Source organism: Rhamphochromis longiceps, linkage group LG12 (assembly GCF_057381845.1).
Source record: "Rhamphochromis longiceps isolate RC_006_pf linkage group LG12, R_longiceps_female_GT1.1, whole genome shotgun sequence".
In the NCBI taxonomy this organism is placed as follows: domain Eukaryota; kingdom Metazoa; phylum Chordata; class Actinopteri; order Cichliformes; family Cichlidae; genus Rhamphochromis; species Rhamphochromis longiceps.
In genome coordinates this window covers 20,436,494-20,450,866 of record NC_140568.1, presented here as the reverse complement: position 1 = coordinate 20,450,866, position 14,373 = coordinate 20,436,494, and the positions used below count along the sequence as shown (strand labels likewise).

The window sequence follows — 14,373 nt, the reverse complement described above, 5'->3', positions numbered from 1 at the left end:
TTAGCATGAGGGTTTCTGGTGGTCAGGGACAAATGCAATCGCATGGCAGGATGCCTTAAACAGATCAAACTTCAGTCAGGAGAATAACTGAGCTGTACAGTAAATAAGTTAAGAACAATGGAATAAAACAAAACAGTAAAAAATAAAACATAGTACATAAAAATTAAAACAGCCCTATATTTAAAAACAAGCTAAAACAACATTGAATCAACTAAAACAACTGAAGTAAAACTAAAAACCAACATCTCACAAGGAGTGAAAGGCCAGGGTGAATAGATGGGTTTTCAGGAGTGATTTAAAAACAGGCAGAGAAGGGGCCTGTCTTATCTCTAAAGGCAGATCGTTCCACAGTTTTGGAGCTGCTACGGCAAAAGCACGATCTCCCCTAAGTTTACGCTCAGTCAGATGCATTTAGGAGCAGCTGATCAGCTGACCTGAGAGAGCCGGTGGGTGTATAAGGCTGCAGCAGCTCAGAGAGATAAGATGGGGCTAGGCCAGAGCTTCCCAAAGTGTGGGGCCCGCCTCCTAGGGGGGGGCGCAGAGCCATTGCAGGGTGGGGGGAGGGGGGGCGGTATGAAAAGGGGACAAAAACAAAATGCTTGGACACTGCTAGCACGGGGCGCCTACACAAACGCAAAGCAGGAGATGAAGCATCGCTGAATAGGTTTCCAAACCAACTTTATTCCAAGCCAAAGACTAGAAAATATGGTGAAGCATATCTGCCCTTTGGTTTCACCTGCACAAGCGCTGAGGTAGGTCTCCCCTGCAGAATTGGTTTTCCCTTCGTCGGGAGCAGCGCTGGGCTGTTCAAATCACGGACAAACAGTATCCCACATTCTTGATTTTTAGTTCACAAACACTTGTTGTAATGACTAACTACTCCTGACATTTTGGAGACGTTAGCTCTTTATACAGTAAAGTTAGAGTGGGATACAAAAAATATCAGGCTGATCCTGCCACGATTTGTTCCCCCGGTTCAAATCACGGAATAACAGTATCCCACTGTGACACACGCTAGGCACAGATACACCCACACACAGGTCGTTGTCATCAGATCCCACATTTATTAAGAGTGTGCACTGAATTACAACAGAACACCGTCTGACAGCGGTCGGTTTCCCCAGCGTCTCTCTCCTCCGCTCCTCTCCACCTCACTATATAAAGGAAAGGAAAACCACCATCAGTCCAAAATCGCCATCAGCTGTTCTTACCAGCATCGCCCCGTTGAGCTCACTGCACCACTCCTCCCCTGCAGCCGCGCCCCGGACCACACCTCCGCCACACCCACAGTTTATGTTTTTAATCCCATTTTGCACAGAGAAGCATTTTTTGAAAAATGTATTGATAGCAATGCTGAATATTATTACACAGTAAAAAAAACAACTACATGTAAAATTACACCGTAGGGGTGTATGTCTAAGGAGCTCAATGAGGTAGCTTGGAGCTATATCGTTAATAATTCGGAAGGTGAGCAGCAGGATTTTGAATTGAATGCGATACTTAACGGGAAGCCAATGCAGGTCAGCAAGGACAGTGGGTGATAGAGGCATTACATCGGTCTTTCCATCACATTTGTGGCTTCTTCTCCGCTGCTTCTAAGTGGAAATTGGTACATTTGACTTCACTACAATTATCTGACATCTTTAGTTGTTATTTTACAGATGAAGATTTGTGCTCATGAAACGCATGAAGTACAATTTTGTTTCTGTAGTTGATCAATCAGTTATTTGACTTGCATGAATTCAGCAACTATTATTATATGTTAAGTCTTTAAAAGTACTTACTGTTGATATTATTTTCTGTAAATTGTTCAAAATCATAAATGTGTGAGAAGCACTCAATCAGGGGCGACTCCAGCATCAAACCTTTAGGAGGGCTCAGCTCAGTCTTAATGTCATGCTTTTAGTGTTGCCTTCAAAAGAAATGTAATTTTTGGATGACCTACAGCAGTGTCTAAGAATAACAGATTTTAATATAATACATCAGCTTTACGGTGGTCACTTTAGTTTAAAACCCGATGCAATGGCACAGTCATGTTGACAGTAAATTTCAAAAACAGTTTAAGAAAAAGCAGATCAGAGGAGAAACCTGCACGGCATTGTTTCAGTCTCTTAACCACATAGAGGCAGGTCCACCAAATCATCAAGTATTTAAAGTACCATTATACAATACAGACAGTTCAAAATCCCCCTGCGACTCCACGTACCTGCACAAGAAGCAAACTGGTAATAGAGCTGATTTTAAATGACAGCTTTTGAATTCATGCAAACCCAAACACTTTGTTGTGCAGACTCAGCACAGAGACTCGTGTACACCAATTCAGAGAGTGGAGAACAGATTTGTAGTCTGTCACATCAGTATAGTGGCATTCATCCTGTTCAAGTTTACAGTGATGTGAATGTTGCTAAATGCTATTATTCACATTAATAGCAGAGTGCTACTGAAAAGCACACAACGCATCCATTTAATGCATGTAGATGTTGTGAAAAATCCACCTGATCTCTGTTAGTTCCAGTCTCTCTGTCCGCGCTTCCTCTTTGTACTGACAATCACACACAAACATTTTATATTCAACTAAAAAAATAACAAAAAAAATATGTATATATTCTTGTAATAATTATTTTAAGAGCAGTTTCGGATCATCGTTTGATAAGAGCATAGCACCCTGCTTAGTTATGAGCGATCACCATAGATGAATGTGGGCAAAGCAGAAGTGACATATATGTAGCCAGGTGGAAGGTCTTTATTATCGGACATGTCCCTGACTTTGACTTCATGTCCACTCTTACGTGTGGACATGAAGACATACTTCTTATGTGTGCTGTGTTCCTCCATCTTTCTCCCTTTTTCTCCCCAGCCATGAAGTCTTTTGAATTTTCACTCAATAACAGCACCTTTTAAAGTTATTTGTTTTTATTTATTTAAACATATAGTAAAATTAATATAAAGTGGTACATGTTATGCACTACCTAAAGTGTGAAGTCACAGAATGATACTATTTAGTGCAGTTTTTAATCATTACCAGTCTTCATCTTAGAGCTTGTGCTCTTATTGTGCCATGATGTCTCCTTTTAAACTGTGTGGATATTCACCTCTTCTTCATCCTTCCTGTTCCTTTCACCAAACTGCTCACTCTTGTTCTCCTCTGATCTCACTTCCTGTTCTGGTTATAAGAAGAATGCAGTCAGCATGTGTCAAAGACACTCCCTTAGATTAGATATTTAACATTTTATTTATCAACTATTTTATGCACTAAATCAATCAATTATTAAACAAATATCATATTGTAGAAAAGCAAATAATAATGCACTAAGCAGTTTCATGCCACAAGAGCTAAATGGTCACTTCACTGTATTTATTTCCCACAAACTACTATACCTAGGATCTTCAAGTTTCCACTATAATTCATTAATCTGCAGCGACTGTAGAACATAAAGTATATTGACCTCTATTGCTTTCTTTATGACTTGGCCTGAATACACACACATACACATCTTTGAATAGCACAACAAATGAGGTAATTTTCCATGTGTTTTAATAGGTTTTAGTGATTTATGGGTTTTATGTATGTGTGTGTATTTTGGTCTTCAGTGTAAATTTATACAAACTGTAATTTTTTCAGATGAAAGATCCATTATTTAATGTTGCTTTATGTTGACTCTATGGAGAATAAAGCCTTGCATGAGTGTTGCTATTTTTAATTGTGGAGTGGAAGACCTACTGTACTTGTTGTTTAGTCTGTGATCTGAATGCCAAATTTAACCAAATTGAAAGCAAAGGTTACAGCTGGGATATTCCACACATTTGAAAGACTCATTGTGTAACTCAGATGTTTATGAGCTTTGATCACTCCAGCATAATAATTATCATGTAACTGCAAGAAGACTTAATGAAACTGAAACAATGCACCCTAACACAGGCATTTGAACTGTACGCTAAGGAGTGCATGAAGTGTACCTCTACAGCTGAAAAGAGTTTGACTCTATAATTTCTGGATCTACTGATTTGTTTCTGATGTATCTCTTCTTTTATTTAGCCTGTATTTGTATAGTGCTTTACTAGTCCCTAAGGTCCCCAAAGCGCTTTACACAACCAGTCATCCACCCATTCACACACTGGTGATGGCAAGCTACATTGTAGCCACAGCCACCCTGGGGCGCACTGACAGAGGCGAGGCTGCCCGACACTGGCGCCACCAGTAGGCAACGGGGGAAGTATCTTGCCCAAGGACACAACGACCGCGGCCGTACAAGCCGGGGCTCGAACCGGCAACCTTCCGGTTACAAGGCGAACTCCCAACTCTTGAGCCACAATCGCCCCATTATGAACAGAAAGATGATGAAATCCTCTTTATTTGAGAAAATGTCCTTAAACTATTTTTCCTCCTTCTTACTGAGTTTCCAAGCTACCTCTTTGTTAAGTGAATAAACTATTTGAACAAGAAAGATATCATGGCATTTATGATGATTGTGTGTGTGTGTGTGTGTGTGTGTGTGTGTGTGTGCGTGCGTGCGTGCGTGCGCACGCGCGCACGCGCAGAGGGGAGGTCAAGACAGGAGCTCGCTGAGTTGACCTGGTACATCAAGTTTGGATTTCCCCAGTTATTGGTAAACAAAAAAGATTTAAACTTAAAAGATTTTGAGTTCATGCACACTAGAAAAAAAAATTCTCTTCATCACAATCATTTGTTTAAAAATATGGCTATTTTACTGATCTATGGTTATTATTAAAGAGGAAGGAAAGAAGAAGAGGAAGCCTGAGCCCAGGTTCTGTCCATTTTCATAACAAGTGACAGCACAGACATCTGAGCTTTTTCGTCATAAAGATTGTGATGTGAAGCATCAGCAGGTAAAGTGTCGTTAAAGTGTCACTTCAATAATGCTGCTGGGAGAAAGAAGTGTTGACACATACTAGTTTTGAATAAAAGGTTTAAAACACAAACAGTCGAATCCTAGGTGTTGCTTTTAAGCTTAAAGAATATAATAAGTTCTAAGACAATTCAGTTTACTTCTTACTGTCCATGTTGTGTTGTGGTATTTACTTTATCATGAATGTACGCTACTTTGTTCTAGCGACTGTAAAAAAAATAATTGTATTCATGAAATAAACTAGACTTTCACAGTCTGCATCTTCCACAGTTTTTATGCTTTTTTTCCACTCCAAGTTTGACACAACCCCACAGACAACCAGAGTTAACTAACTATGTGAAGCAATCACAGACACTGTAATGGCTGATTTTTCTAATAAACACAATCAGGTTAACATTAAGGTTTAACATTGAAGGAGATTTGTTCCATAGTCACAGTTATACTTGTATTTCCTTTACTTACATCCAACACTACTATGTTCTGTTTCAGTCCAGGTGCTGGCAGTTTATCCTTTGTTGTTTGGACAAATAAGCTTAAAGCTAAACCTTCATGTTTTTGATGGGAAAGTTTGTTAAACCATTGCTCAACTTATGTCTGCATGAGAGCAGATAATTATGATGTACTTGTAAAAAGACTTGATAAGCAGGTCACAGCTGAATCAAGGGGTAATAAAAATAAGACCACGCGGTCTCAGCACGACTACACATGCAGTGGGTTATCGCACACATTTGAAAGACTCATTGTGTAACTCAGGATGTGACCCCTTATAAAGGAGACAGAGAAGTTCTGTTGTTCAGTCAAGTAAAACCTGGTGAAAGCGCAATTCTAAGACTCTGGTCGTTGCTTAAGTGTATAGATAAAAAATCTTTTCTTCATACATTCTTTTCTTACTATATTAGTATAATCGCCAAATCGATCATTTAATATTTATCTCCTGAAACGATCTACATTAACTTTTTATCCCTAGAAATGTGTTTCCAGAGTCCCAGGTTTAGTGACTTCCTGTCCACCATCACATTAGCCGAGTAGTTGTCAAATTTGAGGGGAGCAGAGAAGATCAGACACCAGTCAGCAGGTCAGAGGCCATCTCTCATTTCACAAATCAATCACTTGATTTATAAATGGAACAAACACCCCATCAGACCAGGTAATGACCCATTATGAGACAACAGCCGTCTGAGAGGAGATGTTCTGTATCACAAAACATGGGAAACAAACAAACTCTAGGCATTCTGAAATATATAAAGCTCAACAAAAAAAGACAACCATATCAGATCCTGATGTAATTCATGTTGTTGTTGTCTTTATTAGTCATTTAAAAAGAGGTCCAGAAAAAGTGTCCAGGAAGAGATTCTACTATTTATGCAGCACTGCCCCCGTGTGGCCACAAAGACACACAACAGCTTCATTTCTCAGCCTGTTGCCTTCTTTTTCCTTCATGATGTAAACAGTGAATGAACCGAAAGAAGTCAACCCATAAACTGTTAAACTGATACAACAGTCATGATGATTATGTAACAAGTTGTAGTTGACTTTCTGGTGGTCGTTTTGGTATACAATTTAAAAGCCATTTTCTTTTATAAATACACCATACACTTTGTTCTTGACCATTTCTTTTCCTCATATCCTTAACGGACAGTGGAGGAACACTACATCTAGCTTCTGTTTAACATTTATCCAGGCGCCCCCACACTGTACCTCTACAGAAACCAAGGGAGAGACAGACACACAAAGATTTCCACTTGAATCTTGATCTCAAAATAGAAAAAGTTTTATCACAAAATAATTACAAGAGCACAAATAAAAACTCGAAACCAAAGACAAATGAAATAAAAGGGCAAGGCCCTGCGACTGAACACAGCACATCTTGCACACCTTTAAAATTCACAAATTTCAGTTTTCTTTGTCAGTCTGTGGTATTAAAAAAATCTCAACATGATGACCAATGTTTGACCTTTCACCTCTAGCATAGTTTTCTCTGGATTTCAATCTGGCCACTCCTGAAATGACATTTATCAGTGTATGTACAGCATCCATTTTTGGTTTAGACAGTCTGACACAGACCGTCTCCATGGCAACCTCCGAGACTCTTCTTTTCCTAAAAAAAAAAAAAAGTCTCTATATGACCACCAACAAACCTGTTACACCATATTTTTTCACCAGCTCACCTTTGCTGAAGGTTCTCATACAAATCTAAACATCTTTTGAGAAAGTCCACATCACTCTGATCTGTAATGAAAACAGAAAAACAATGACAACACCAGCAGAGGCCTCCGACATAAACCTGGCAACATAAATCTAGATAACTTTGCTTATTTATCTCTTAAAACATTCAACAAAGATTAAAAATTCTAACAAATATACCAATATAAATATATATTCCAGAAACAGGACATTCCAGTTAGATCCTCTCCAAACTTATACTGGGCGGCTCAGCCCATCATCCACTTTCACAAAACAGAAAGCCGCCTGATACAACAGCCCCAAAAGTGACAAAAATCCACCTCCAAAAAGCAAAACTTCTCATAATGGAAAAACAAAAAAGATTGTCAATCCTATCAAACACTTTCTCTTAATCTAAAGAAATTATTCCAACATCAAACTGTACAATTTACAAATAACTACCAAGTCTCTCATGAGAAAACTCTTGTTCACATTAGAGCTGTGTGGTACACAGTACGACTGATCTCTGTGAGCGATTCATTTCACAAAGTGTTTCGGCCTGGTGGCCAGTACTTTTGAAGGAAGTTAGTAATCTGTGCATAACAGAGCCACGTCTCCATTTCTAAGCAGAGACAAATCTCTGTTTTTTAGGGAGAAGAGAGAGCCCCACATGATGGCTCGATGCCAGTAACAGTCTTTTACAGAAGTCTGCAGGCAGCCCACCCTGTGCAGGAGCCAGCTGACCAGCAGCAGCACTAATCTCCTCCAAAGAAAAGTTAGCATCCAGGACAGCTCTGTCCTCAGAGCTCAGCTGAGGAAGCCCCTGCAGCAGCTTCTCCACTCAAGCTTTATTACTTTACTCCATCCCTAACATGGTGGTGTAAAAGTCCACGGCATACTGACCTGCTCTGCATCCAGGAAAAACCACTAACGCCACATAAACTACGCTAACAACACCATACACAATTACACTAACTCATAATCAGCCTCACAACACACCACACATAAAAAAAACACAACTTTCAGCCAGACAAACCACACAGTCCACCAAACTTCCATCATTCACAAGAGAGAGGGAGAGATATAAAACGAGAGAGTTTAGTGGATGTGTGTTTGTGTGTGTGATACACACAATTTATGAATGTACTCTCCAATAAAGGTTATGTAGTTGATGAAAAGTGGGTTAGATTAAATGTTTACATTTCTTGTGCATGAAGTAAACTATAATATTTATATGTAAAATTCCACACCTACACCTGTGCGCCCTCACACTGCAGCACATTTTACTCCCCTGGTTGCAGAAACCATTCTATATTTTGTCACAGCTGCAAAAGAAGCTCCACTCAAAGAAACTCAAAGTTGATGGAGAGGAAGAGATTTCAGAACATGAGGCAGGAAGGTGGGGAGAGACTGAGGCGGTATGGCACACAGGAAACGGTCGAGGGCAGACTCAAACCCAAGCTCCTGCAGTGGGAACTCTAACGTTTAGTACATGTGTCCCCACTCAGCCAGGTGAGATATAGCAGAACCATCAATTCAGAGTCTGACAGTAAGGGTGAAGACGAGCCTGACTGTTGGTCTGCTCCAAAACAAGCCCATAAGCAAGCTTTGAAATAATATGTTACAAAAGTGTGAAACTGCGACATGAAATTTGATTTGAAAATGAAATTCATCCTGATCAGGAGCTGTTATGATCTAAATGGTGTTCTAGATCCAGTAAGCATTCATTCAACTTGTATGCAGCAAAATTAAAAATAAGTTACCACATGTTGTTTTTTAATTTGGTAAATAATTGATAAAATGTTAAAAGTACTGGTCGTACCTTAGCCACATGTTTTTTCTGTGTCCTGAGCTACAAGGTTTCTGGACAGGGTATTTTGCTATTATGTCAACTGTTCTTGGGGTAACTCTTCATCCTTGTCCTCTGATTGCTGTATTTGGGATTCCTGTTCGCTCACTTACACTTGATTCCACACAAAAGGATATTATAGCCTTCACATCCCTATTAGCGAGACGTCTAATATTGTTGCATTGGAAGTCTGTTAAGTATCCTACTGTTTCCCGGTGGCTTGAAGATGTCATGTTTTTTTTAAAACTTGAAAAAATTAAATATACGTTGAGAGGTTGCACAGCCAAATTTTTTCACAAGTGGCAACCCTTTATCTCTTATTTTGCTAGTCTAGAGGTATTGCCTGTTTAAATCTACTTTTGTTACTGTTATATTCCTCTAATATGTTTGATGGTTGTGTTGATCTGTGTGGGACTGGGGGGCGTTGTGGTTTGTTTGTTCATATATATATATATATATATATATATATATATATATATATATATATATATATATATATATATATATATATATATATATATATATATATATATAAAGAAAAGACAGACGGAGTCAGACTCCTGCAGTATCTGAAGTGCTATATATATATACACATACACATACATATATATACACATACATATATATACACATACATACACACACACACACACACACACACACACACACACACTTAGGAAAATGAAGAAAGGTTGACTGTATTTCGGTAACTACTTACAGAAAAAGATTGATGAGCAGAAAAAAAGAAACAAACTTTAATTGTTTCTGATTAGAAGCTGTACAATCCGGACTGACTTTAACAAATGTGCTATAGGCTCACCTGGAAAATAGTGAGCTTTAAAAGACTGATTTTGTTCCAAAGGCTTGCACAGACCTCAACCAATCCTAAGGCTAATTAGCACGGCTAGAATTTTAAAAACATTTGTTAAATGATGTCATTGCTAACATATACCTGTTTTAGAGCATGGTGAGTAGCGAGAATGCAAAGTTATTGTTACCTCTAAAAAGAAAAATGTGAAGATGTGATATTAGCACGAGCTATATAGTATCTCCAAAAGTTGATTCTGTTCATCTGGACTTTACGTTTTGTGGGAAAAACGTTTCGTCACTCATCCAATTGACTTCTTCAGTCTCAGCTGACTGCAGGTTTCCCCAATCTTATAAACAGTGCATGTATATGGTTACCTGCCCCCTTGCAAAACTTTGCTAGACCCGTCCCTGCACAGTTACCAGCTGTCAGTAAAAAAGGATCCTGATGTTATTTGTCTCTCAGAAACAGTTCATAACTTCCCTTCAACTTATTCATGTCACCTAAAAGGTAAACCTGTTTCTCCATCACCTGTTCAGCTCTGATGATTCAGTAAGGACATCTCCTGGTTTCATCTTCACGTTTCCCTCTCACCATATATCCAAACCGATATCATGACCAGCAGCTGTTACAGCTGTGGCTCCAGCCAACATCAGCTGATACTAGAAAGTAATATTAAATAAATTCTAATAGCAGCTGATCAAGTTTTAACCTGCTGCTGTTGTTTAGAGCGACCACCGCTGGTTTCCTCTTTCTGGCTCGAAATGCGTGATAAACAAACAAGAGAGAAAAGCGATCAGCTGATCATTGATCAGTTTCATCATTTAAGTAGCAACAGGAGAGAGAGGGAGAGAGAATGGGAGAAGAAGAGGCAGCTGGCCACGTAAAGACACAGAAGAACTCCAGCTTTGTGTATTTTTTTTTCATTCAAGCTGGACATTCAAGCACACTTTACTTTCTGAACCTTTTGTTCAGTTTCAGCAAGAGCTGGTTTTCTAAATTAACAGAGGCAATCCGACTTCGTTTGGCTGTGAAGAGTAGACCAGCACAGCTAAAAAGTCGTTCACACGCAGCAGAAGCAGGCAGAGCTGTGTTCAGTTTAAGAGAGAGGTTTTTGATACCTGAGAAGGAGTGCAGCAGCTCCATGGTGTCTGTGGCACAAGCAAGGTAACCATCAAGCTCAACTGCACTTTGCAGCCTTCTGGAGATTGGTCTGGAGAAGAATTCATCTTCATCAGATGACTCTCTTTGCTGATCCTCACTCTCATGCTCTGTCGTTTCAAGATGTTGTTTGATGTATGTCAAGGCTGTAATTGCAAGTAGATAACACAATTTTGTTATTTAAATTTCAGTGATTATTCCTGAACACAAATTTAAAAACGGCAAATTCTCAAAAAGGATTGTTTAGTATTCGGGACAGACCATCAATAACTTACAATGTATTAGGTGAAATACTCACTTAAGCATGTGTTCAAATGTAAAAATACACAAAAATGGGATCACATGAATCCTTACCAGCCTCTGTTACATCTGCTCTGTCAGTCCAGGAAGTCTTGAACTTGGGTAAGAGGACTGCAGCTGCAGCCAACTCTGGATCCTCCATCATCGCTCCAAAACGCTTTTGAAGGCCATTTTGCAGGACTCTGATGAGTGGCACGCATGTCTTGCTTGATGTCTCCAGCCTGCTAAGTTTGAACAGTAGTTGTTGGATTACTGGCAGGAGCCATCCCATAAAGGAAGTGGACTCAGACTGAAGAATGTTTGAAGCTTTCACCAGTGGCTTCATGGTGGTACAGTACTCCCTAAGGAATGCAACTTCTGCAGGACTCAACCTGTAAGACACAACAACAAAACCCACCATGACTATAACAGGGATCTTCTGATTTAATATTAAGAGTCTGCTCACGTTTTTAACCATCCATTAAGGAAAATTCACAAGATTTGCAACCATATTGGTAGGTGTCCAATTTTACTCACATTTTCACCTTGAACTCCTCACAAATGCTCCTGATGGCATTTTCCCCCTTCTCATCAATGATGCGTATTATCCTTTCAATGGCAAGGTAGGTTGAATTCCATTGTGTTGCATTGGGACGAATGATCTGTAGCTCACACTTGTCCTCTACCACTTCATTAGCCAAATGAGATCGGCCAGTTTTGTTCCAAATGGCCTGGCATTTTGCAAAGCATGCACGGGAGAGCCTCTCGTAGGTTTCATTCATGCTCTCTGCTAGGGCAGCATCAGATGTTGCCACAAGGTTTAGCAGGTGACATGCACATCGCTGATGAGACGGGAGTTGATACTCCAAACCAGAGTCTTCATCAAGAATTGCACTTGCCTCATGGTAGTCAATATGGTCAGTCAGGTCAATAGTTTCTGGGTCTGTTTCATCTTCAGCTTCATCTGCATCATTTTGTGCCCCAAACAGTGGATCCAACTTTGTCAAGGCCTTCCACATATCAGTTGTGGTTCTTACAACTTTGCCTCTAATCTTGTATTGGCAATGGATATCATCAAGCGCACCAGCAAGCATGTCAAATGTGTGAGACCCTCTCAATCTTTTGCATGCTGGTGCTACAGATCTTCTTTCCAGGGACTCTTCCTCCAATGGCATGTGACTCCAAGGTAACTTTTCTGATGAGCTGACCAACAATCAGTAGTGGTAGCAACAAATTTGACTTTATCCAATGCTGCAACCAAAGTCATCTTCATGTGATCAGCAGCTTCACAGATTCTGGCACGGACAGTGGGTCTGGAGAGGACTTTGGCTTGAGGTTGTAATGTGGTAACCAATTCTTTGAAAGATGGCTGTTCTACCACTGCAAATGGCTGTAGACCCTCACATATGAAATTGATGACAAGCATGTCAACAGTTGCTTGTGGAACATGTTTGTTTGCAGCTCTCAACATCAGGTCTGGTAACTTGGCTTGTGTATTTGCTGAGAGCTTGTTTGGTGTGGCTGTGGCCTTTCGCTGACGAGATGTTGATGCCACAGTGATATTGTACTGCTCAATCTTCGATGGATGTTTCCTCTGTAGAGATAAATATTATCATACGTCAGGTTCATACATTACTTCATAACATCACTGTGATTAACACTACAGGAAAACATTTTTAAAACATCATTCAACTAGACATGAGCTAATCTTTGATTGTTTAGCATAGTATAAAAGAGTGGTGAATTTGGTCAAATCTTGCAGATATATTGCTGTATTTATTTACAAATGTAAACCAATTTTGAACGATCATTGCGAAAAACATGAATTTCTGTATACATTCCAAGTTCTGTAATCTGTATACTATCTGTAAAAAGAGTATCGACCAATGTATCAGTATCTAAATTTTTAAGTCCTTTTTATCAGTATCACCCTAAAGTTTTCAGTATTAGTCAGGTTCTAAAAATACTAAGAGAGCAAAATATGTGTATATAGCAAATGTAATTTAAGGAAAGGGATCACATACACAAAAATGCTGCCCATACAGCTAACAAATAAAAACAATCCACATTATGTTCTTTAAAAAAAAATATCATATTGGGAAACATATAACCCTACTGATTAAAACCCACGTCGCTATGATAGACCTATATCAGGCCAATCCGGTTGTTCAGTGATGACGCCACGAATCCTACTTCCGGGTCTAAAGTAGTCTGCGTTTAATATGGCTTTTGTGTTGTTAACATGTTTAATGTTATGTATTTTCTTCTATTTGATCTCAAAAGAAAGGGAGGTCAACAGGGATCACTGACCGTCAGTGATCCCTGTTGACCTCCCTCGGCTTTTATTACCGCTAATCATTTATTTAAGCTCAGTTTTTAAAACCTTAGGATGTAACTACAGCCCAGCCCATGCAGCAGTATATGAATGACTAACCTCGTATTTTGGATGGATTATCTCAGTTGTTCTCCTCGCGTATAGGTGTAACGGAGAAACAGCCAATCAAATCGCAGCTTTTCGGGCATTGGAAAAAAATGGGGTTTTTTTTACACTGAACTGTCTGAGCGCGGGTTCGAGTCCTGGTTGGGACAAAGGTTGTGTTACATTATCAAAAGTTAAACACCATTTTCAATTTACTTATTGTGGATAACATTTATTTTTCACTTTGCTTTTAATTTTTATTTCATTATCATTTTATTTAGATTATATAGTGTTATGGCCTGTGGAGCAATTTTTCTGCATTACGTACCTATACTGTCATAACTCAGACTGTATCATGACAGTCTTGAGATGATACATACCAGACATATAGTCTACAATTATGCAGACATCCAACTTTTAATAAAAAGACTAAAGCTAAAACTATAATACAGATACATTCTGATGACATAGAAAATGATGCTTATACATAATTTAAACAAGGCATGTCTGTAATAAGTCATCTGTCTGCTTCCTGGTGGCTGTTAGTTTATATCTATTCATTTTCCAGCACAAACTCAGTACTGACATCATTACTTTATTCCAGTCATGCTCTTGCCAGCCTCCACTCTGCATGCTTTAAATCTGTTGCTCTTCTGCTTCTACCATTCTGTGTTTCAGATCCTCAGCTATGCAGCCCGCCTCCTCTCCTTTCTCCTCCTCACCGTGGTCACTCAGAACCCTGTCCCAGCCTCCATCTTCATCACTACCAGCATTTTGACTCTGGGGTGTGGCTTATGCAAAATCCTGTCACTGCTGAGATTTCTTC

The 14,373-nt window shown here is 39.3% G+C and overlaps 1 protein-coding gene across 4 annotated transcripts; it reads right to left on the bottom strand.

Moving 5' to 3' along the window:
- Positions 1–1,044: 1,044 nt before the first annotated feature.
- Positions 1,045–12,784, bottom strand: LOC146657220 (uncharacterized). Of its 4 annotated transcripts, XR_014914041.1 has the most exons (6): positions 11,666–12,784; positions 11,204–11,520; positions 10,810–10,995; positions 7,037–7,097; positions 3,093–6,966; positions 1,045–1,154 (listed from the first exon to the last, which is right to left on the bottom strand). XR_014914041.1 is itself a non-coding variant. In XM_085425162.1 (5 exons), the coding sequence occupies exons 1-5, from the start codon at positions 12,301–12,303 to the stop codon at positions 1,152–1,154; spliced, it is 1,215 nt and encodes a 404-aa protein (XP_085281288.1). In that variant the 5' UTR covers positions 12,304–12,784; the 3' UTR covers positions 1,045–1,151. The 4 variants fall into 4 exon arrangements, 3 of the variants coding, with proteins under 3 accessions (XP_085281288.1, XP_085281286.1, XP_085281287.1); XM_085425162.1 differs by lacking the exon at positions 7,037–7,097 and having other exon boundaries at positions 3,093–3,163; XM_085425160.1 differs by lacking the exons at positions 3,093–6,966; positions 7,037–7,097.
- Positions 12,785–14,373: the final 1,589 nt, after the last annotated feature.